The sequence below is a fragment of the Haemaphysalis longicornis genome, unplaced genomic scaffold, assembly GCF_048455015.1.
Source record: "Haemaphysalis longicornis isolate Haplotype H1 unplaced genomic scaffold, Haemaphysalis longicornis Haplotype H1 scaffold_1, whole genome shotgun sequence".
In the NCBI taxonomy this organism is placed as follows: Eukaryota; Metazoa; Arthropoda; class Arachnida; order Ixodida; family Ixodidae; genus Haemaphysalis; species Haemaphysalis longicornis.
Window position 1 is genome coordinate 449508873 of NW_027526203.1, and position 25172 is coordinate 449534044.

The window sequence follows — 25172 nt, forward strand, 5'->3', positions numbered from 1 at the left end:
TGGCTGCATGCGCTGTTCCTTGCAAATAATGCGGCAGATTCATTGGCCTTCTAAGGACGGCGCCTTCCTCCCTTCTCCTACCAAACTGCTCCTTCACATACACGATTGCATGCCACACAAGCACTGCACCTAAGGCAGAGTTATGAAGTTTGGGCTCTCCTAAAACGTGTAACTTGTGGCCCCAATATATAAAAAGCTGGCTCATATTTAGTGAGACAGTTTAGAAATCCTAGCTTGCTGTTACCTGTATATTGTCTGATCCACAAATACAAAGCCACAGACTGCTGCAGCCTTCCCCTGGTCAAACACACACAATTGAGTAATGGGCTACATACACTATGCAGCACTTATCACAAAATATGTTTTCACAAGCTAGTATACACAAATAGAAAAGTTTGATTAAACTGCTATCACTTAGCACCAGCTTGCTCCCGCAGGCTACTTGAACCACGCTGCATCCTTTCCTTACAATAAAGATAGGCAAACAATTCAGCACCGGTATGAAACCGTGGGCACCACCAAAGGTAGGCAACTTATATTCTTGAATGAAGGATACATCTTTTGGCACTGCTTACGACTCCTTGGCTAGTAACAAACAAGTGTGCCCCAACACAGACCAGCATTCTCCAACAACACCAGCAGTTTTACACCAATGTCATGCCGGAAAGGGGAAAAGCACTGGGATCTAATTTGCTTCGGCGTCCCGTTTGAAATGGTACAGCTGCCTCGAGTTCTCGCTGAAGTTCATGGGCAGCGTGCTGTTGATCGACAGCGCTCCATCGAATGCCGCTCCCAGTGCAGCTGACACAGTGAGCTGCAGCAGGGTGAACTCCGATATCTTGGGGCAAAGCACTTCGTCAAAACCTGGGACGCAGGAAAAGTTGTCTCAATGCCTTGCACGCTGAAAGCACCGGCAACGTGCAGTCTGCTTTGGCGGGCTACTGCCTGAGCACGATTTCAGCATACCTTCTCGTAGAAGCTCCCAACTATTGAAGACAGAGCCCACGCATACTATTGGCAGGCCACCCTTGGTTTCCAACAGGCTCTGCAATGAAAGTTGCATGCAACAGTCAAGCTACAGGGTTGTGTCTCTGTAAGTACCACTATAAGAACAAAGATATGGAGCGGACAGTTGTGGGCACAAAGACGTGCAGTGAGGTCGATCCACAATTGTGGCGGATTCAATGAATGACTTCAGAACCCTTCAACTTGCAACAGGTATAACAAAAATTACCAGTAAAAATACTAAAAAATTTTTAAACCAAAAGGACAGGATCATTGCCATAAACTTGCAAACTGAGGAAACTAAAATATATCAAAAAATATACCAAAAATATGCCTTCAAACGATGCTGCCTACGCCTAATGCACCATCTTCACGAAACACACTTGAAAGCTCAAACTGGTAGGGAAAGAAAAAGTGGGGCAGGAAAAGGTCACACCTAATAAGATAAGACAAGCAAAGTACCCCCCACGACTCGTGCTCCCTGTTAAGATATAGGATGAGCTGCAGCAGATAAGATGGCCACTGGGCAAACACTTGGGAGGCCCGATAGTATTTGGGCAGTCCTAAAATGTGGCAGAAATGTGGCGGCAGCATTCATCCCCTGAATATCGTAAGTGACCGTCTCTTCATCTGGGTAAATGCTGCCTTCTGCAAACAATGATTGCTACTCAGTGAAAGCAAAAACTGAGCTGCTGATGGCCTGGCCCCTGCAAAATATCTGTCTTAAATCCACTGCTTTACAATAATCTAATATTCACTGTAGGCCTAGTAAATAGCCCACATTTGCCAAGTTGTTGCAGCCCAATAGGTTCCCTTGCTTTTCAGAAGTTTATGAACACTCACCTGTTCAATAACAAAATGCTCCCACCCTCCCTTTTTTTTTTGTTGACTCTTTAACTTACAAACGTGGTTTTGTGTTACACATACTGCCCTAAACTATTTCTTTTCTCGAATTTGTGGTTTACTGAATGAACTTTATCACTGCCTCTAAGCTGCCAGTAAAAGTGCCAAGAAAGCCTGCCAAACATAAACGAAATTCTTGCCAGTTATTTATGCACCCAGGTGGATATTGAATGCAAGGAACTACACAACTTCCATTCAAAAGTTAACAAAAATCCAATAATTAACTTTTTATCAGGTGGTTTTAGTGCACATGCTTATGTTAAGAAATTTGAGCCATTAAACGCAGCTTTACATATGCACACAAAAGAAGAAAACAATTAAGTTTGGGTTCCATGCACTCAACATCACTCGAGCTGAGGCGAGCATGGCAGAGGGAAGCAGGTTAATGTAGACCACCTCAGAATCTTTAAACGGACAGCCAACTGATTTTTGTGGAGTACATGCTCTCTATGAAAGGGCACCGCTTAGAACACCTTGAACTGAAACGGTTTTTCTGACAGGGCCCTAGAACTTTTGAAAGTGGAATTTATGGATCTACCAGCGTTACATATGCTGCCAAAGCCAATGTTGGCACCCGTGACAGTGAGCCATGCGGCCACATGCTTTTAACCGTACGCGAGGCTAAAACAGGTATTTAAAAACTTGGCCCCAGGTAAGACAATAATAAAGCGGTTTTTCCTATTTCTTTACGCAATTTTCGAATCACGCACTGAAACCGAAACAGCACTGCTTGCATACGAATGTGTACATTGTGATGTTTAAACGCAACATGGAGCCACCTTTCAGGTTTCCAAAAGTTTGGTGCTAAATTAAAATGATTTCTACCAATTTATTTGGAAATTCCTCGTGGTTACCCCACTATATAAAACTCTGGCCTTTTGTATGAGCCGGAGGATGAAAAGCCGTTTTGGCTGTCCATTTAACATGTGACAATGCCTCGGTACACTGGTGTTTTTGCTTTTTGCCTTCGTAACAAAAAAAAACAGCAAGGCCAGCCCACCCTACATAAATCCTGAATTTGGCTTGTAGTCTGACATTGGCAACCTCTCAAGTTCTCCTCAAATACATTGACTAGAAGTTTTTGCTCAAGTACCATTCATTTTATTTCAAACACTGAGAGCCATTTCAGGCTGGTACAGGGCGGGTTGTACAGAAATATTAAACCAGAAAGAAATTGCAAAAGAGAAGGACAAAATACAGAGTGAAATCAACCCAACAGCGATGCCAGCTTTCCTTCAAAATAATCAGCACAGCTGGTGCCATCAAATACTTCTGAGTAAAGTTGGCTTCAGTCAAAGAATGGTTATTCAGCACATAAATACTGTGATATGTATGATGTAGCTGTGTCGCAGTGGTTTACATGTGGTATTTTTATATAGTCAGTGGCTCAAGGAGAAGAGATTCCGCTCCCAGAGCTTTTGACAAACTGGCCACTGGCAATCAACAAATAGTGCACATGCCCACACATGCTCTGGTGAAGCAGCAGTTCTTTGCTACTCCTGTCAGCCCAGTAGGAAGCGTCATCGAGAAAGTGGTTAGTTAAAACTGCCGTGCAGGTGTGCGTAAGGTGCACAAGGCCAATGTATTACGAGAGAAAATGACAATGAAAACACACTAGTGGTACCAGCCATTTGCAAAACTTAGCAAAGCCCCCAAAAAATTGGCGCAGCTTGCACTAGTGGTGCAAGACTGGAAAAACAGCAAAGCTGGGGGCCCCTCTCTATCCATCGGAGAACCGGCTGTTGCACCTCACACGGATTTTCGAACTTGCCGCCGAAAGTTCTCCATGACTGGCAAACCCGAATCGTCTTGTCCACAGGCTTTCACCTCTCTCCCAAAGTGGACCGAGTCAGTACGCGCTAGAACCCGTGGCAATTGGCTTCGCAAACTCGGCATCTGTAGCACGAACTCGGTGTATGTGCTCTCCACTTCAGGTGCGAACGCACACGAACTCACAAGGAGAACAGCACACACAGGATCACGCCACGAACGCAACTGCATAGAAGCCGGTTTCATAATGTGAATGCGAGGGAGCCTGATTAGATTCCCAGCGTGGGAATAGTTTCTTTCCCTGGTCCGTCTCTTTTTGTTTCACGTGGCGGCCGTCTTTTAAATGTATTTGTTGAGCTTAATTTGGGGGGCTAGGTTATCACTTTTTTCGTTCTTTGATTATTTGTTTCCAACCTCCCAAACCCATGTACGTGTGCGTTTGCCTTCCCGTCTCGTAACGAGGCGGCCTGGGAAGGCGAGATGGAATGGTTTCTGCCCACTATGGGCGCCTAAATTCGTTGTTAGGTTTATTTATATTTTTTCTGCTTCAAAATGAACCAGTTTGGCTCCAATATTTGTGCGCCTCGTGTCTGTGCTCCCCACTTCAGGCGCAAACGTACGTGAACTGGCGAGGACAACAGCACGCAAGAGATCACACCACGAACTCTGGGCAGAGTGTCCTCGAAGGTCGAGCTGGCCGACGCTGGGCGCTCCTCATGACCACGAGGCGCATGCTCACGTGTGCTCGGTATTTTCTCTTACTATTTTTTCTTTTCTGGCAATGCCGGACAGCGCAACTAACAGCTTTAAACAACTCTGCTTAAAATGTGTACTCATATTTATTTTGCTTTCTTTGCATCAAACACTGACAGTCCCACATGTAATGAGGTGAAAAAGAAAGATCATTACCTTTTCCGCATGAGGTAGCACAGCTACAATATGGTCTGCCAAGTCATTTCCCGCCAATCGAAAGAGGTGCTGGCTTAATTTGTCTCCTTCTTTGGCCACTGGCAGGAATGAAAGCACAACACGCCTAATTAAAACAGGCTTGGCCCTGCTACACGCTTAAAAAAACCTTGCTTCTAGAAAATATGAGCACATAAGACATAGTCGCATCTATTTATTAGTGAAACCCGGATTTTCCTCCACGAAACTCAAAAAACATTACACAAAAGCACCTTTTCTCCAAGTTGCGTTTTTGAATGATTAGAACGCATCACAACAGTACAAAAAAGGAGCCACTTATATCTGTGCATAAGTCCTTGGCCCAAAACCACAGATATGCATTGAATGCCTGCACCTGTTGGAACATCTTCGTGATAAGGTTTTATCATTGTGATGTATATGTACAATCAGGAAGTTGTCTAAATGTCACCGCACGACAGATGATTCAGCTCAACACAGCGGCATTTTCGTTTTTTTGTATCCATCAAAAAGAAGCTGCTGCGGCCAGGGTTCAACACGTCTTCGGGCTCAGCAACACTACGACTTACCCACAGAGCCGCTGCAATGGGTCACAAAACAGATGAAGGGCCAACATTGGAACTTCCAATCGTGTACCACAGCTTGGCGTAATTGGAATTGGGTCCATTAATGGGATTAACATTAAAAAAAAAAGGCTTTCAGGAGCTCTTTGAACTAGACTAGCGCTTTTAATATCAAAGTAATATTTTGCTTTTGGCTGATCGCTCAATATGCATGCAAGCAATACCACACACGAAATGCAAGAAACCACATCAGCACAAGAAGTCATGGTAAGGGGGCATATAAGTGTGTGCGAGAAAGAGTGGAACAGAACCCTTTTAGCTTCTGCTAATCAAGATATGCTAACGCCACGTCGCCAATCCTCCTAAGCCTGCACAACTGACAAAGTGGAGAGTTAAAGAGGGGAACTGACTGTCCCCACTTGTCCACAAGTGGATGTTAATGACGAAAGCCTCAGACAAACAAAGGTTGCTCACACTTGGCCAGCTTCACACAGAGGCCTGCAATGAACTGCTTCTTGAAGTCCGTGTAACAAAAAGGCAAGAGCTCCAACATGTCTTTCACCTAGGAAATTAACACATTAGTCAGCATCTCAAACTGAAAAATTACATTGCCGTGAGCACACAAGATCCCAGGGTAATTTTATTACTCAGTATAATGGGTTCACAAGCATGCATTAAAAATACAAAGAAAAAAACATGTATAACCTTGTAAAACCGGCAAGCACAAGGTTTACTAGAGTTTTAACGATTTCTTCAGTTCAAAAGCCAGCTTAAGATGGCTTAAAGGGACACTGAAGTGAATATGTCAAGCTCCCGGTTTTTCTTGCACTACGTAGACTGGCTCAAATTACCACACTTTTCATCGTCTATCCGGTTGATGAGTCGGTAATTATTTTATAAAGCGGGAAAGAAGAAAAACTACCATGCGCGGTCTGTGGCGGCCGCACCAACTAAAGGCTGTGACGACAGGAGGAGATGCACCTTGATTGGACGCTGTCCAAGGTTAGCATTCAAACAAGTTTCGGTTTCGGTTCTGTAAAACATGCTTGACATCCGACAGCATCGTTGGATGGGCATTCTCGACATCTCAGTAATCGTCGTACTGTGCTTCTGCCTTGTTGTCGGCTGTAAAATGCTTAAGATAAGCCTCCCAGGACGGCTTGGAATCGTAGCAATCACTAGCCGAGGCCTACGCAGCGGATAAACGCCCTCCGCGTCACTGCAGACGCTCAAATGCCATGCGCTTTTCCCGCATATTCGGAGCTTGCCTCGATCATGTCTATATCGTAAAAAGCGTGTTCGCACCAGGCCAAGGGTCTGCTGATTCTGGCCTGTGCCCACTGCCTGCAAGTAGTCGGTGCTTGTGGCAACAGCACGCCAACGAGAACTCGCTAGTGCGCCATTGTCAGTCTGTGCGCGTTCTGTGAACTCGCTCGTGGAGCAGTGAACATTACGGCCCAAAAATGGTGAACACAGTTTAGAAAACATCGGCTGCAAACGAAAAAATCAACTTACAAAAAAAAATCAACTTACAAGCAAAAAGCAAGCACCCTCGTAGATTCGAACTTGCGACTTGCAAAGCAATAATCCTAGCGCTTCAGACTACTCGGCCACGAGCCAGTGCTGCCGAGGTTGGATATATAAGGTATATAATGTATATGTAATCAGTTTACACTTTTATTTATTTTTAGCATTTCAAGTACCTTAGGTGACTATTTGTTGTATAGCACTCGTGCAGTAAGCGTCCCCCAACCTTCCACAATATCTCACGTCTAGCAATTGCATTTCTTAGACGGAAAAGTGTTCACAGATGTGTGGTCGTGCTGCTGACCGCTGTGCTCGTTCACCCAGCACAAAAAAGTGCTTCCTGCTCTCTAGTTTTGCGCGGTACGGTAAAAGTTTCAGTTGATTTTATTTCCTTAGTACCTATATTGACTTCGCTGACTCTTCTCCCGCCTTCAAGTGGCCTTAGGCTTTCCTACTAATCCAGTCAGCGAAGCGGTGCATGTGCACTTGTGCAGCACTTGTGTGGAGCGACCCGGACTCGGAGCTTGATACAGTGTACAAACTAACAAAGTAAAGAAAGGCACATTCTTCCATTCACAAACGTGTTGTGGCTTAGTTTCAAATGAGCGAGCGAATTGCGACGACCCGTCGGCGGCCAGCGGACTAAACGCTGGGCCGACTGACTCTGTCGGAAGGTCGGCGAGCCGTGCAGTAGCGCAGCCAATTGCCAGCTCATCTCCTCCTGACATCACACGAAAACGCCACAGAAAATGGGTGAGGGTGCAGAGAGGAGGACAGCATTTTCGAATTGATTTTTCTACTAAATAAATTTGCGCAAACGCGCTCAGAGTGGTCGAAACATGGACTATGGACTCCAAACTACAATTTGCACTAGTAATTCCGCAATGTTTACAAATCACTTCAGTGTCCCTTTAATCAGATTCTATTGTAGTTAAAAATTCCCAAGCACACCATTTGGGGGGGGAGGGAGAGAGAGGCATCAAAGTCCATAAACAAACGAGCGCCATTACGTAGGTAAAAAACGACTATGCAAAATTAACAGAAAACACGAAAGAAGGTAGTTACTCTTTCCTTCTGTGTGCAGATGTGCAGTCGTCCCCTTTAATGCCAATGCCTGTTCCTAGGAATGCACCGATACTTTCTTTGTACATGCCTAAAAATTTTTAATCCAGTAAACGGGCTAAAACAACACAACCCAGAATGTCTCTTTCAGTTTGTTTCTTGATTTATGCAAGCTTAAACAAGCACCAATTAGTAGAATGCGCCTCTCTACTAAAGGACAGTTACGATCATAAGCATCCTTTCACTGACAGCTGTGCATACTCCTAGACCCTTTACAAAGCAAAGTTTCTTCATTTTAAATATTTACAAACCAAATGAAAGGTACACCTAGTTGGTGGGTGGTCCATCAGAAGATAAAAGTAAAAGCAAAACACAAAACCTGACATAGCAGCATGACTAATGCATGGCACGTTCACCTTAAAATGATCCTTCACAACTTCTCGAATTTTTTCGGCGCTCCACTTTGGAGGCCGAAAACCTTCATCTTCATTCAGCACCATTTTGATGGCTCTTATAGATGTGGTGAAACCTGTGGGGAAAGAAAAAAAAATTTGAAGAACCTTTTTTTCTCTGCCGCACAGGTTATTCTAAAGCTAAGGATCTGGCCCTTGCTTATCCTAAGTGCTGCTACAGACCCACTTACACCCTAAATGAACAGTAAAGTGAATTCGCCAAACCCTTATACCCAAGAATACAAGGCCAGGACACCAACCACAAAGTTAGTAACCATGAATGTTTAACATTTCAGTACCTCAACAGGAGCTTTGGTCACAATAAAAGAAAGAGCAGAAATGTGCACCCTAAATAGTATAGCTCACAACACTGTCCAGTCACCTCGCATGGACTGGCGGCAGATTTTCAGCGTTACTACCATGTTTGTGCTGTGTTGGTTGCATGTTGAGTGAAGTGGAATTTTTGCACTTGCAAGCACTTGTGCATCGCTCCAGTTGATGGTGTGTGATGTCATATCACAGTACTAGACAAAGGCACTTGATGATGCATGTTCTTGTTTGCACCATGCTCCAATTTGATGCTGCTGCAGGCATTTTTTGGGGAGTTTCTGGTCCCTCCTATGTACACATACTGGAAGTCTGCACACGGAATGACGCATACAATGGCTGGATACTTTTCTCTTTGCGGTTTGTCCTTCACATTCACTAACTCATGCCTAAGCTTGCGGGATGGTACGTGCCCAGTTTGCCACTATATGAGCAAAGTACGCAATACCACGCCTTGCTCCAGGCCTGCATGGACCTGCAGCCTGCCCTTTACATCAAGTATGTGTGCACAACGAAGCAGCTGTCGTTTACAAGCCCTAATGAGGGACTCGGAATAACCAAACCATGAAGGAGCTTTGAAGGAGCCATGAAGACAAAATACAAGTCGGTTTTATTCGAAAGATTTCATGTTTTATAGCGTCCCCAGCGCTTGCGCGGCAGCAAATGATGCCGTATTCACTGAGAAATTAATCAATTTAGGTTAAAATTTTTATTCTCCCGCCAAATCGTGTGTTTTGGTGACGTCTACAATGAAGTCATAACGGCGCGTATACAAACAAACTTCCACTGCGCCATTCGGCTCTGCAGCCTTGCTTGCCGTCAAACCTCCCAGGTGGCGCTAGCATACTCAGCCCTCCTGCGTTGGTTTGTTTTTGACCGTATTTACACCTGGCTAGATTTGTTACGGTAGAAAGTACTCGCTTCGTTAAACATGGGGTATGCTTGACAAACAGGGTCACGTAAGGCAACGTTGCTTACGCCGATCGGCCAGCATCGTGTAAGACAACTCCAAAGCGTCGGACTGCTGTGCAGCTAAAACAAGCATAGTGCGCCCAGTACCAACAGCAGTGCGCATTGGTACTTCTATGTTTACATGTGTTTTCGTAACTTTTGTTGTTTACCGCACCATTCTTACTGCTGTAAAATGGATATTCATTGCATTTAGGCACAAATAACTCGTTCGGCAAGCTTATAAGCTCTGCCTAAATTGCATTTGCTTTTGCTGGCTTCAGCCAATCGCACAGCTGGGCTCGTATGACATCATAGGTTCTGTTGCGGGAAATGAGCTAGTGGGTCGCATGGCCATTCCCTTTTCCCCTAATTATATAGCTTATTTGAGCAAAGAGTATGTTAAAAGTGGTGTCAGTATGGTTCTAACGAGGCAACCTTTCAAATGAACCAAACTTGTGTTTCGTCTTCATGGCTCCTTTAAGTGTGTCCTCGCCTCTTTTGCGTCGCAAGCGTGAATGTTCCTGTGCTACGTCAACATGCATGTGTGTGCCACCAAAGGGCTCATCAGATTCCTCCACCGCTCACCTTGATGGTATGGAACTGGCCACACAGTTCAAAACTGAGGAACAGGTAGATAGGTGTCCAGCTTTCCTGGACTTTGTTGCGAGGAAGTGGTGGCGTGTGGCTTCCTTTGCTGTGCTCTGAAGCGCACACAGTACCTGCACCTTAATTCAGTGCTTTCGGCAGTGCACAAGGGGTCAGTGCTCATTTCCTTGCTCAGCAAGGCTAAGAGGATCTGCACAATCCAGAAAACCAAGTTGTGGACTCTATTCAAATGTGGCAGGAACTTCCATCAAGTGGTTATCCTGAGTCCTCATTCATCGACTCGCCCAGTGCACGTACTCTAAATTGATAGGCAAGGGCGGAAAATGGTCCCGCATGTGCCCTGAGTGAGCAAGGTGCTGTCACACAAACTTCACTCTTATAATGTACGAATTGGGCATGTGTGGTACCGCAGGCTTATACACAAACGAGTGAGTGTGAAGTTCAAACAGCAAAGAGAACAGTACCCAGGTGTTGTCTGGATCCTTCCTTGAGCAGTCTGCCCGTAAGTGTACATAGGAGAGACCGAAAACTTCAAAAAACGCCTGCAGCAGCACACGTGTCGTGAAGCAGCCTCGTCAAGCACTGCGATACCATATTGCACGCAATCCACTGGGGCAATGCACATTTGCTTGCAAAGAACAACAATGCCACCTTATTCCTATATCTAGAGTCACTCCTCATACAGACGATGCTCAATCGCAATGCCAGAAAACTGCCACAAGTCCACACAAGGTGCCTGGGCAGTGTCATTAGTCATACCCAAGGTGAACATTTCTCCTTTTTCCTTCGTTGATTGATGGATTGTAGGGTTATAGTTCCGAAGCTACACCTGGGCTATGAGGCGCGCCACTTGGAGGGCTCCGGATTGATTTCGACCACTTGGGGTCTTTTAATGTACGTCGAAATCGCGACACACAGGCATTTTCACTTTTTGCCTCCATCAGAACGGCCGCCACCGTGGCCAGGATCAAACCTGCCTCCTTGGGCTCAGCAGCATAACACCTTAGCCACTGCAGCGAGTACTTTTCCTTCATTGAGACAAAGGCTCCCATGGGGAGTGATTGATTGATTGTAGGGTTTAACGCGCCGACGCAACGCAGGCGATGAGGCGTGCCGTAGTGGAGGGCTATGGATTAATTTTGATCAACTGGGGATCTTTAACGTGCGCCGAAATCTCGTACACACGGGCGTTTTTGCTTTTCGCCTCCATCAGGAAAGCGGCTGCAGCGGCCGGGAATCTAACCTGCATCCTCGTGCTCAGCAGCACAATGCCTTAGCCACTGAGCCACCGTGGCGGGTTCCCATAAGGAGACCCAAAACATTAAAGCATTCATACTTACTAAGCGGTTGGCTTAGTGCCCGGGCCTTTTAATCTCGACTTCAAACCCTCATATGTTGCTACATTGCAAGCTTCAACCTATGCACTCCTTTACTTTTCCATTTAGCAAAAGTGTAGAGACTTGATTTATTTGCAAGTCTTGAAAGAAGAGATATTGCCAGGTGCCCTCAGAGGCCACTTTGGAAACCACGGCAATGACGTCACAATAGTTTGCAATGTCGTTTTATGCCATCCCAGCCTGTAACATGCTTATTTTCCCCTATTTTCTGGGCACCATCGAGTTTCTGTTCACACACAGTTCATACAAGTTAAATGTGCCCACTATCTGTAAAATTTCCTTTCTACAGACTTGCTAGTGCTTCTTCACAGATGACATCACCGAATGAGTGAGGAGGGCACCCCATGGCAAATGGTGCCTTTGAATGTGCTTTTATAACGAAAAAATGCACTTAAATTGACTGACAAAAATTGGAACATGGCCTACACATCATAGACTCTAATTTGATAAAGTAATTGGACAACGCTCAAACGCTCCTTCATTGCAACGTTCCTGAATGACCCTTCATTGCAGTCAGTAAAACAAATTAAGCCCATGATTAGAAGCAACATTTGACTTCTTTGCACTGTGAAACTATGCAGTGCAAACACAGCACTGTGGACTGTGTGATACCTTTTCAAATCGTGCGCTTTGCCCTTGTCATCACATAACGCTGCTAGCCAACATTTTTGTTGCCCTAGAAACCATAATGAAAGTTCCTACAGTGCGCACCTTGTTGCATCCACCTTGCAGCACCCATTTTGCAATGTGCATCGTACAGAATCCATCCTTCAGCGCCCACCTCGCACGTCAGACTTCACTGCACCTTGGTTGATTCATTAACAGGATAATTCAGGCAGCTCAGAATCACTACTTTAAATTGAGTTCTACAACCGTACACGTGATAGCATGTCAATTTGGATGGATTGTGGGGTTTAACGTGCCGACGCTACACAGGCAATGAGGTGTGCCGTAGTGGAGGGCTCCGAATTAATGTTTACCACCTGGGGATCTCTAACGTGCACAGAAACCTCGAACACAAGGGTGTTTTCGCTTTTCGCCTCCATCAGAAAAGCGGCCGTCGCGGCCGGGATTTGAACTCGCGTCCTTGTGCTCAGCAGCACGCCTTAACCACTGAGCCACCACGGCGGGTAGCATGTCAATTTCACTCCTACTCAAGTGCTCTAAGATTGTTTCAACCTCTGCACAGAAAACTCGGCAACCGTGCACCATTAGGATTAACCAGGTAGCAGTCCACACTCATTCGGCACATTTTCTGGGCTACCCGCTACCAGCCAAAGGTAGTGTGGGGACAGAGAACCTAAGCTTACCAGATCCTTCGTCGCCAAGGATGTGGCCCCAGCCTCCACAGCGGCGCATCGAGTTATCAGGATTCACAAGCAAGCAGTTCGAGCCAGTGCCGGCTATGAGAACCACTCCTCCTGTAAAAGACAAAAGACAAGCCCATGTGCAAAATACTTCCACTCTACAACTAGACCATGTGTGCAGTAACTAAGGCCACACATCTGCCAACTGATTGCCACGGCACAATCCATGCCAGCTTCCTTTACTCTGCCGTTTTCATTGCAGTGCTTTATCATGACAGGAACCTCACGGACAGGCTGTTCGCTCTCAGCTCTCCTAATAGGCATTTTATGCTCGTTGGTTCTAGAAAGTGCTACATATAAAAATCTACGGAAGCTTGCACTCATGTGCAAGGCTTAAATCGTGAAGCTGTTGTAGGTGAGCATTGACGGACACATAGGGCACTCCTACGGTACTGAGCGCATGCGCAAGCTTCTTTAGAGTGTTGTGGCAGCCACTATCACGTGTCTTTCTATAGCAGAGTGGGTGTTGCGACAGCTGCGCGACGCCTAGAGAATAGCGTTCCTCGCGGGGAGTTTTCGGCAAGCACGAACCCCGAACTTTCAGCCAGTAACAACAGCTCCGCTGTTAAAAGTAAATCTCCTAATTACTTTTTGTTCCTTATTTAAAGACATTTAAAAATTTTAAAATTTGGGGTTTGACATGCTGGAGTGGGCCCTACGTTATGAGGAGCACTGCATAGAAAAATTCCAAGTTGATTTAGAGCACTCAGGGCTCCACAGTGCATTCAAAATGTTGTCTACATCAGCACACTTGCGTTTTGCCTTCCCCAGAAATATAGCCAGGGTAAGGAACCCTTGACCATGTTCACAGCAGCAGAGTGCTTTGGCTATTGCCGTCACTGCAGTGGGCCAACGACAACAACAAAACGAAAGCAGTACTCAGGCAGCAGGAACACTAACCATTTGGCGAAACTGTTTTGAGTGCACCAATGACGTCGCTTCTTACAAATATGGACGAGGCAAGGTCAGGGTGTTTTCTCAGTAAAAGGTCCTTTAGCTTTTCGTTAGTAGCCTCTTGCTCACAGCCACTCAGGCAAAGACTCTGAAAAGTGCAAAAAAGTAAGCGTTCCTAAACAAACACACTTGGCACAGCTTGCACTAGTGAACACAAGCTTAAGAACCTTTTTGGACAATCATGTTCCGCCACAGCAAACCACAAGTTCGCAAGTAGCTTTCACAGTTGCTTTCAATTGTTAAACGCACGAATAATAATACTATAAGCAAGTTTCTTACATACGCATGTGCCATCTGGGACCCCCGTCAAGTAACCCTTACTCTCACTCTTGAAGCCGTTCAAAATCGCGCAGCCCGTCTCATTTTGTCTAATTATTGGCATCATGCAAGTGTCACAGCCATGAAAAGAACTCTGAACCTAACCAACTTATCGTTTCGTCGAAAATGCTCTCGCCTATCTCTTTCTCACAAAATTTATCAGTATAATCCACCTTTAAAAGAGCAGCTTCTCTCTCCCCCCTCCTACATTTCACCTCGTTTCGATCATCGTTTTGTTGCCGAACAAACCACTACAGTGATTCTTTCATTCCCCCAGAACAAACAAATATTGGAACTGCCTTTCCGCTGCCACCGCATCCCTCACCGACCCTGCAAAGTTCAAACTCTCCATTTTGCAACAATTGTAACATTTCGCTTACTTTTTGTTGTATAACCCCCCTCCTTCCTGTAAAACCTTTGGGCATGGAAAGTATCCAAATAAATAAATAAATAAACAAATAAATAAATAAATAAACAAACAGATAAATAAATCAATAAAACAAATTAATAAACAAACAAACAAATAAATAAATAAGACTCTCACCCAAATTCAATTCAAGAGCTATGCAAAACGAGCAAACTCATTCATAGCAAAGCAAGGAAATCCGTCAATAATAGTTTCTTTTGTTTTGCAGACTGCACTAACTCAACAAGGCCAACACACAACCCTGTGCATGTGTGAAAACTGATATCAGCTAAGAATGAGGTGAAGAGTGCCTCGCTGTACAATGATGCCCCAAGTAACAAGTTGGCAAATGGGGAATACATTCACACTGGCCAGCACATACAAGGTCACGGGAAAACACAAAGTAGGCATCTGAGTGCTTTAAAAAGGATTGCACTGGCTCAAATCAACAGCCAAGGTGGATTTAAAAGTTTCATCTATATGCAAGAAAGAGACAGTTGGCCAAAAGCAATGAACAATGCGGTCCATCAGTAGCAAGGATTTGAAAGCAAACAAGCCAGTGATCTACTCGAACGATTCTCATGTTTAGCAAGTTCTCCATACAGTTCTGTATAAATTCATATTTGCTAATGTTCACACAGTTAGATTATAAGCTGGTTTACTATGCTTTTATACCTATCAAGTTATTAAAGGAGGCATGAAGACAAAATACAAGTTTGTTTAATCCGAAAGGTTTCGTGTTTTATAGCGTCCCCAGCACTTGAGCAGCAGCAAATGATGCCTTATTCACTGAGAAATGAATCAATTCAGGTTAAAGTTACGATTCTCCCACCAAATCGTGTGCTTTGGTGACGTCTACAATGAAGTCATAACGGCGCGTATACAAACAAATTTCCAGTGCGCCATTCGGCTCTGCAGTCTTGCTTGCCGTCAAACCTCCCAGATGGTGCTAGCATAGTCAGCACTCCACCGTTGCTTTGTTTTTGACAGTATTTGCACCTGGCTTGTTTTTGTTACAGTAGAAAGCAATTGCTTCGTGAAACATGGAGTATTCTTGACAAACAGTCACATAAGGCAACGTCGCTTACGCCAATCGGCCAGCGTGGTATAAGACAACTCCAAAGCGTCGGACTGCTGTGCAGCTAAAACAAGCATAGTGCGCCCACTACTAACAGCAGTGCGCATCGGTACCTCTATGTTTACGTGTATTTTCGTAACTTTTGTTGTTTACCGCACCATTCTTACTGCTGTAAAATGGATATTCATTGCATTTAGGAGCAAATAGCTCGTTCGGAAAGCTTATAAGCTCTGCCTGAACTGTGTTTGCTTATGCCGGCTTCAGCCAATCGCACAGCTGGGCTCGTATGACTTCATAGGTTCTGTTGCGGGAAAAGAGCTAGTGGGTCGCATGGTCATTCCTTTTTTCCCTAATTATATAGCTTATTTGAGCAAAGAGTACGTTAAAAGTGGTGTCAGTATGGTTCTAACGAGGCAACCTTTCAAATGAACCAAACTTGTGTTTTGTCTTCATGGCTCCTTTAAGGGTGCATTGCAACTAGCATAATTTAGATCAGAAAAAAATATGTGATGCCCTGTACATGATGAAATCTAAGCAGAGTTGTCGGTAGTCACCTGGCCCAAAAACAACATTTATACATGTTTCAGGGTATTGCCTAATGAAACTAAATTAACTAAACAATTTTCTAAATGTTACCTGGGTGGTGAAAGCGCAAATTATTATTTTTTCTCCTTAAAGTATCCGATTCCTGTCGGCAAATATTGAGAAAAGAGCACGCTGGCCTCACCCCTGCATGATACCAAGGTAGTGGGCATTGATGACACATAGTTTTTCATGAGGCCTTTATTTTTCACCCTTTTAACACAAGTTGCAACCCTGCCACAGCTACACATTTCACAGAGCAAAAGGAGGACTTTGTTTTTTTCTATAACTGTTCTTTCCATTTATTTCAACTTCTCGGCTCCAAAGGAAGCAAGCAAAACTGCAGAAAAGCCTGTGTGACTTCCCATTAGTATGCCACAGCTGTACACAGGTTGCAGGCACGTGGACACTCGCTCGAGAGTCACACCAGCTTTCAACCAGGAAAAATGGCACGCAGCCATTACTGATAGAAAATCAGATGCCCATGGCAACCAACAGGGGTGAGACAGCTGAATCAGATTTGGGAGCAGTTTTTGGAGCAGCGAAATCTCGATTTTGGAGCAGAAGAATCTTGATTTGGAGCAGAACAACGACATTTATTATGTCACCTGAGGAGCCCAAAAAATCAAATTTTTGGCAACTCATGGGGGAAAAGCGCACTTTTTAATCGGTTTTGAACGTACATAACACTGAAACAGCCTTTCAATAAAGTTTTTTCTACCAGAGTATCACAAGGTACGAACTGCACTACCTTTTTAGAAACCATTTTTAAATGCTTAGGCTCAATGTATAGATAGCGTGGAGTGCCATTGAGAATATCGAATTGAAAAACTAAGCATTGTAAGGCATTTTCATTGTCATGTAAATGCCAAAACTATTATTTTTGTATTCCCAGACGGGGCTTTACGCACAAGTGTAGAGCCACGGCAAAAGTTGCGCAAAGCGAGGTGACAGGTCGTCCTACCCCACCAGCCCTCCCATTTCAATCTCCAAAGTGCACATTCACTACAATCGTAATTTGAGTAACGTTGTATGTTTAGCCTCCTCCCTCTTGGCATTAAGTTTCACTTCAGATAGATGAACCATTATTACTAGCGTGAAATAATAGCCCGTCCCGCTTTCGGACATTGCTTGAACATTTTGCAGCGATGTAGCCTACGCCACCACTTCTGCAATGTCGATCATCCCATTCCCGCCGCTCGCAAACTGGCTGTCAAAGGCAGCCATAGCTCAGCCTTTTATAACACAGCAATGAGTCAGAAATTTCACTTCAAGCACGCACAGCGCCTCCAATCATGGCCGAAATACGGCGAATTCGCGGGCACCCCTTTGTTTTTGATGAACTCCCGTCTTTCGAGTCGCGCAACTTCCCGCAACAGGTCAAACGACTAAATGTAAATTCAGCCACCCCCATAACCAAAACCACGGTAGAAATCGGCGAAGGGCCCTCTGCCTGAACCACAAACAACTGCTTCGCCCGGCGGCCATGTTTTACAATCTTCACCACACCAAGATGGCGGCAAAAAGCTCTGTATATGCACTGTTTGCAAGAAAGCCTTCTGTGATAAACACTGCCTGAAGAACCATATGAGAGTGCGCACCTGCAAGAGGCCCCACACATGCAACACCTGTCTGAAGGCGACCAGTGATGTCGTTCCGGAGATACTGCGCTCCGAAAATTGCCGTTTTTTTTACCAACTTGCACAAGTACCTTGCACATCAGTACACATAAGTATTTTTTACAAGACTTTTCAATGGTTTTCAATGAGAAAACTTTAAAATACTCCATAATATAACATTGCCAAGCCGACACTGGTACGTTCGAGAAAACTATCTCGGGGTCAATTTTATACGGGTTTTTTATTGAATGATCAATCATTTACCCTTACAAACAGTATCACCTTGGGGGTGCTGGAAAATTATACAACCAGTAAGCATTTTCCGCACTGAAACTGACGGGAGCGCTAAAATCCTTGGCTCTCAAACTGTTTCGGAGCAGTTTGTCGCAATTTTCGAAATTTTCAAGCTTTTGGAGCAGTCTGGCGCAGGAAAACAAATTTGTATCAAAACTGTGCAATATGCGCAGCTATCTCACCCCAGCAGCCAAAAGAAAATGAGATAAAATTCCTGCTGGGCACGGCTGAAAAACCTATTTGTTTTTAGCTGCAACGTAAAGGTAATCACTTCCGGAAAAATGCCCATGTACCCTGGTTTAAGAAGACCTCGTACGTTTACAAACATTTTATGTTTCCCACGTCTTCTCATAGCAGTGAAAAAAACTATGCAGGGTTCCCTGTAGTAAAGAAACAAAATTGGATTTTTCTGAATGACTGCTCTACTCCTTTTCAGTTAGAAATTGAGCCACAAAGCTTATATTTTGAAAGCTACTGCCTTGTCTAATTGCTAGGTCAGCAGAAAATAATTATTCGAAGCAGTGCGACTTCTCAGAACGGTGCCTTAGTTCCAGTTGCATAAATCTCCAAGCTTCCTTTTGAGGTTAAGTCATTTTCACATCAGACATGCAATTCTGCTCAACAGTGCGCACAAAATCTGTAAATGAACGAGACTGTGAAAGTTAAAGCAAGATAAATACCATAAAGCTTCAACAATAGCAAACAAATGTGAAGAGTCAATAGAAAAAAAGGCCAGTTTTGCAGTCAAGAAAGATTAAAAAATAACAAACTCACAAGAGATGTAAGCGGTAGACTTGGAGTGATACCAGCATTCTTCTTGGCTGTCTGAACCAGCTCATAGATGCATTTTCGGCACTCTTCCATTCCAACCAGCTAAATAAAATGAAGGAAGTTTAAGCCTATTCAGTATCAGCAATTGGAGCATACACTAGTAAAGCAATACACAAACAGTTAATGGGAACAAATCACGAACCTATGAGTTTGAAGTATAAAAGACTTCAATTCTATCAATTCATTTCTATCATTTTCTATCATTCTCATTTATTTCTATCATTTTCTATCAATGCATTTCATTTTTCTGGGAAGAGCTCATCAGCAAAAGGTCATTTTTAACTCATGGAATCGGGATGTCAACTCAATTCGCAGCAGCCAGTAAGCTGACAAGCAAAGCGTTCATCCGTACAGAGTACTAAATGCTATGAGAAATGCAAAACCTCTCCACTCAAAAAGGACTTGAATTGCAAATACAAAAGATAACACCAAAAACATGTCACCAGGAGCAAAAACAAATTTCAAATAAGTTCAAGAATTGGCAATAACCCGAAACACAAAGGAACCCATTTTGGGCACATTTGTCATTCAAAAATACATCGATCCAGGGACGTCGGTTATGTGTGCAAGCAAAGGACGGGAGGGATTAGGGGCTGAGTTGCAAGCAGAGCACATGTTAAAATTCTGGGTGCAAGGGGAATGGGAGAGTGCACCCCCCATACCAATGTTTCTACATTAATTCGTTAAGGTTAAGTTCAGTGAATATGGTTTACGTGTACTGCTTGCATTCCCAACAGTACAACTGAGCTTTGCTCAGTAGGGGGACATCATTTTAACCAAGATATTCCTGGTTCTTTAGGTTTGTTCAGGGCATATCCAATCTTTTCGCCTAAATGAAGCCCCATGTCCTGCTCTAATGGGTCGAAAAAATTGAAACCAAGTTTGCTCGCTACCGGCAATATTTTACAAAATAAAAATAGTCCTCAGTAAAAAAATCCTCCGTCGCATGCCCCCGCGCGAGGGACACGAGTAAATGCAGAGCATTGGGGTCGTTTATGTGGCGTGGGGTTGGTGGTGGTGAAACGTTTCGGTACCACGACGAACGCAAGAGAAGAGAGCGCAGGAGTTGACTGGAGTGGAGCCCGCGCCAACCCGCTTTATAGGGGGTGGTTGTATTGCGGTAACATTTAGTGTTTGGGGGGTTGGTGCTATCACGTGTACACCACACAGCTATCACGCCGCTGAGTCGCCAACGCACGCCGCTGACGACGTAGTTTGAATGAGTCAAGGATATAAGGCGCGTTTGTAGCCTTTGATTCTGTGTCGTTTTGTGGCGCAGTGGGTAGAGCACCATGTACCTTGCGTTCCACCCGCAGGGTCGTGGGATCGAAACCAGGCGCCGGTAACTGTTTTCTTTTTCTTTTTATAGTGTAGGGGGAGGCTGGCTGCTGCGGACGCCGACGCACGGGTGACATCGTGAGTTATACAAATGCTCTGCATTTAAAAGAGTTGGGAACCATTTTTGATACTACCGAATTTCGATGCACTGAGTTCACTTCAACTGCAAAACTTCCTGTGATTTTTTTTTTTTTTTTTTTTTTAAATTTGGAAGTGATGACTAACGCAGTGGTATCTGAAAGGGTGCTTAAACCTTTCTTTCCTGCTTTCTTGTTTCCCTTCCCCCCCTCTCACCCCACCGCTACCTTATTCGGACGACTGTTGCCCTCTTTCACAACTTGATAAAGATGCTCCACAAAACCAAGTAATTAAGCAGATGTCACAGAAATTGCCCATAGCATAGATAGTTAAATTTTTAGAGCCCACGGCTTGCATATACATAGCTCATGCCAGGTTAGCGAAAAATCCACAAGGGATGCACACCACACCACACACCTAAGGGAAAGAGGGGTCTACCACGACATGTCCCTCCAATCAAGTGCAACATTAGCAAAAGTACGGACAGCAAGCAAAGCACATGCTACACCGTCTCGATCCAAAATTCCCCCTCTTCCATCCTGGCCCCAGGCTAAATGCAAGCTGGACTTGCATAAATGATCAGTTTGAACCTCCCTCAACAAAATGCCTCGTCTCCATCAAGGTTGAGGGCAGATCCTGCACCTTACTTTCTTCTAGCGCACAAAATGTGAATCCTGCTTTAACTTGAAACTCTTTTAAGAACTCTAGACTAAACCTTCAGATGATAAAAAAGCTAGGGAACTGGGGCCCATTAAGAAAAAGCCATATGGTTTAGGCAAACAAATGCTCTACAACCCACACTATTCAAGCTATGTGGCAGCATACCAAGTGAATCACTACAGTCACGTGACAAGAAAATGCTGCCAACGGCGTGTCAGAAATGGCTGTGAAGGGTATCATATATATATATATATATATATATATAGATTTCGATGAGTTTTGCAACGGGCCAGAAGAAACGTTCAGGTAAAAGATAAGAACAACTTTGCGGTTAACTTGTTTATTATAAATTAGTTCAACAGTTTCGGAAGTGGAACTTCCTTCCTCAGGGACAATCCCACATTGTCCCTGAGGAAGGAAGTTCCACTGCCAAAACAGTTGGACTAATTTATAATAAACAAGTTAACCGCAAAGTTGTTCTTATCTTTTACCTATAGACCCTTTGCAAAATGGCCAAATCGTTGGTGGAAAAGCAGCAAGCCACTCTGGCAACACTGTGCACCCGCTGCGCCGCCATTAGAAAGGAAGCGAAAAGGCTGCGAGCACAGATTTTCTATGGGGTAGCTACCGTCTACCGTCCACGTAATTGCATACGCGTCGTGGGGCAACAGACTCGTGAAGCCGTGGGCGAAAACGTGCAACCACAACGGCGTTGCTACGACCTGCTTCCTTTTTAATGGCGTCGTCGCGTTCACCACCAGTGTTACCACCGCTGAACTCTCAGTGTTGACCGCCTTTTTGCAAAGGGTCTATTATATATATATATATATATATATATATATATATATATATATATATATATATACATACACGAGAGGGTGGACGCACGTATGAAAACGATGGTGGAACTAACGTTTCGAGACCCTGGTCGAAACGTTAGTTCCACCATCGTTTTCATACGTGCGTCCACCCTCTCGTGTATTTTTGAAACCAAATCCCGGAAATTATTCATTGCAATATATATATATATACATATATATATATATATATATCACAAGGAAGACACCAGGACATACCCAATGGTTCATCGGTTTGCCTTCGGACCATGCTAGAATACGGCCTGTTTGGTCTATGAGCACCGCCTTTGACAATGTGGCTCCCCTGAAAAAACAGAAGCAGGAAACATTGAATTCCCTGAACCATTCATTGCAAGGTATCCAAAAATTTTCAGACTGTGCAAGGAGAATTTTTGTTCGCAATAGTATTCGTTGGTTCTCGACATGAAAAAAGAAAGGACATTAGCAAAACTTTCTGCTCGAAAACTTGCTGCTAGGCTGGTTGGAAGTTAGCACAAAACAGACAAAAACATGAGACAGGCGGGACTGGTTTGTCTCTTCTGCACTAGCCTACAACTTAGCTGTGGTGAGCGTTCCGTCCAGATGGAGCCGACATGAAATTTGTATAGTTCCGTCCAGCTGAAAGCAAAACCGGCTGGTTAGACGCCATTTCGTCATAATTGGTGTCGAGGTTGCGCCTCAACTAATGGTGCTCTTGTCCCGGGTTCAATTCTCCCCGAGCTTTCTTTTTTTCTTTTTTGTGGTTGTGCCAGAGTTTCGTAACAGCTAACTACTTCGCGCCCACTTTACAACTGACGCAGTGAGTGCAGTCGGTCTTGATTTTGCACTCAACCGGCCGCTCCACTACCGCTCACTAGAGCCAAGGAGACTGACGTATCCATCGCCAGAGTTACGTCCGATCATCTTAGTTAGAAATAGTGATTAATAATTAATCGTTATTCTAGCTAGTCAATGAGCGGACGTAGTTCATTCGGCTGGGTAAATATCAAAGACGGCTCTCGCTGCTTGCTGTGAAGCGGACGTGATCGAGCTTGGAGTTTTGTTTGACAGAGTTAAGAGTTAGTCTGATCGCCTTTCTTGAGTTTTCTTGATTTTTACCCAACCGGTCAAACCACTTCCACTCATTGACTAGCCAGAATCACAGATGATTGGCCGTCAAACGAAACTCCAAGCTCGATCACGCCCACTTCACAACAAGCAGCGAGACCAGTCCGTCTTGATATTTACCCAGCCGAATGAACCGCTTCCGCTCATTGACTAGCCAGAATAACCATTAATTATTAATCACTATTACTAAGATGATCGGACGTAACTCTGGAGATGGATACGTCAGTCTCCTTGGCTCTAGTGAGCGGTAGTGGAGCGGCCGGTCAAGTGCAAAATCAAGACCGACTGCTCTCACCGCGTCAGCTGTAAAGTGGGCGTGAAATTAGCTGTTACGAAACGCTGGCACAACCACACACAATCACAAAAAAAAATGCAGGCTCGGGGAGAATCGAACCCAGGACGAGAGTGCCATTTTCAGAGGCGCAACCTTGAAACCAAATCTGGAGAGACATAATGGCGTCTAATCAGCCAGTTTTGCTTTCGTCTGGACTGAACTATACAAATTTGTATTCCATCTGGACGGAAGGATAACCCGCAGCGCTTCGTTCCGTCCAGCCACAGCCAACTTTTTATTGCAAACTTTCGCTTGAAGTACCAAAGTATGAATTCCAGGAGCTTGACTGGGTGTTTGGACATAAGCTGAGCCACTTCATACTTTTTTTTCTAGGATGAATCGCTAGCCAGTACACATATTCATCGCATTTGACGGTTCATTTTGTATGTCAGTGGCAGCAGGCCTGGTTTTTCGGAATATAAACCATTGCAAGATAGGCTTAACTGTTTTTTATTCGATGCAGAATAACCAGGACATTGCTGTCACGATAATAATTGAATGTTGGTTCTATAGTGGGCAAGACACATTAATTAGTGGGTAAAAACAGCGGGATGGAGGTCCCTAGGATAAAACCGCTGGCGGGATCTCCATAGAGCAATCATAATATTAATATTTACTTTCAGAAACACATTCCCCAGGCTAGGCGAAAGGCAAGAACAGGCATGAACAGGCAAGAACAGGCCAGCCAGCCAACAAAATTGAACCATAAAATGCGATCTTCGTGCGTAGCTACGAGTGCGAAGCAAGAGGTTCACCCAAGAAGAACCTTTTGTGGCCCAAATAACGTTGCAACATCCTGCAGTGTATAACTCCGCGCCCACAAGTGCACGCACAAATTTGGCGCTCATCGCTCGGCCCTATTAGCACCAGCCCGCGTTCTTGACCCACTGTAGAAAACTGCTATCGCCGAGATAAGCGGCGAACATCTGGGGGGTGCCCTCAGCAACGAAGGAGCGCGACTGCAGTTCGGCCCACTTAAAAGGCAACATTGCATGTGAGGGGGCAACAGTTGACATGCCCGATACGTTTTGTTCGCGCATGCAAAAGTCACTTCGCATGCCTGAGATACTTCGACGATCAATTATGCGCATCGGCCTAACATTAGCTTACACAAAGCACAGCGACAATCGAAATAAACTTGCTGTTCAACCTACCCTTCGACTCCGCCGAAAAGTTGCATTGTTCATGTACCAGAAAAGCAGGATGCACTACGTGTACACACAGGTGTCACATCGACCGCACGGCGCACGCTGAGCTCTGACACAAATTAAAAAAAAGAGAGAAAGTGAAAAAAAAATGGCGATAGAACAACAAAAAAGGTACGCCGGGAGCTCGTTCGTTCGCTCCTACACCGTTTGGTGCAATGCGCGCGCCTTGAAAAGGGTGATATAAGGCACGTATTGCAAAATAATAGGGTAGTATTGCCCGCTGCGTTCCGCAGATATCAGGTATCACGATATCGGCGTCAGCGACGCCGGCATGTAGGGACTGCAGCATGATTCCTGATTCCTGGCGTAGTGCCTGGAACAGTTCGTTTGATGCGTTTGCTTTCGATGGAAACGCAATATAATGACATAATTTTGCAGTGACATTGCACGCGATTGCGGTTTCAGCAAGGTGTAGTTTGCGCGAAATAAATAGGGCAGCTACAAATACGATATTAAACAGATGAAAGCGCGCATATATTGGGGAACCGGGTTTCTCACACACACAAAAAAAAGCATTCTGACTTTGGCTGCTTTGGCCAGACAAAGGGTAATCTTCACCAAGCATTGAAGACGTATATAACATTCGTGAAGGCTCCAGTAGCAGAATCTGTACTTGAAATTTTAAAATACCTTACTGAAATTAAAAGTTTAAAA

At 44.5% G+C, this 25172-nt stretch overlaps 1 protein-coding gene across 1 annotated transcript; it reads right to left on the reverse strand.

Moving 5' to 3' along the window:
- Positions 1 to 501: 501 nt before the first annotated feature.
- Positions 502 to 25018, reverse strand: Nagk (N-acetylglucosamine kinase). Its single transcript, XM_077687732.1, has 10 exons — positions 24465 to 25018; positions 22089 to 22173; positions 18880 to 18978; positions 13755 to 13896; positions 12798 to 12908; positions 8171 to 8283; positions 5640 to 5727; positions 4588 to 4685; positions 967 to 1045; positions 502 to 864 (listed from the first exon to the last, which is right to left on the reverse strand). The coding sequence occupies exons 1-10, from the start codon at positions 24488 to 24490 to the stop codon at positions 686 to 688; spliced, it is 1020 nt and encodes a 339-aa protein (XP_077543858.1). The 5' UTR covers positions 24491 to 25018; the 3' UTR covers positions 502 to 685.
- Positions 25019 to 25172: the final 154 nt, after the last annotated feature.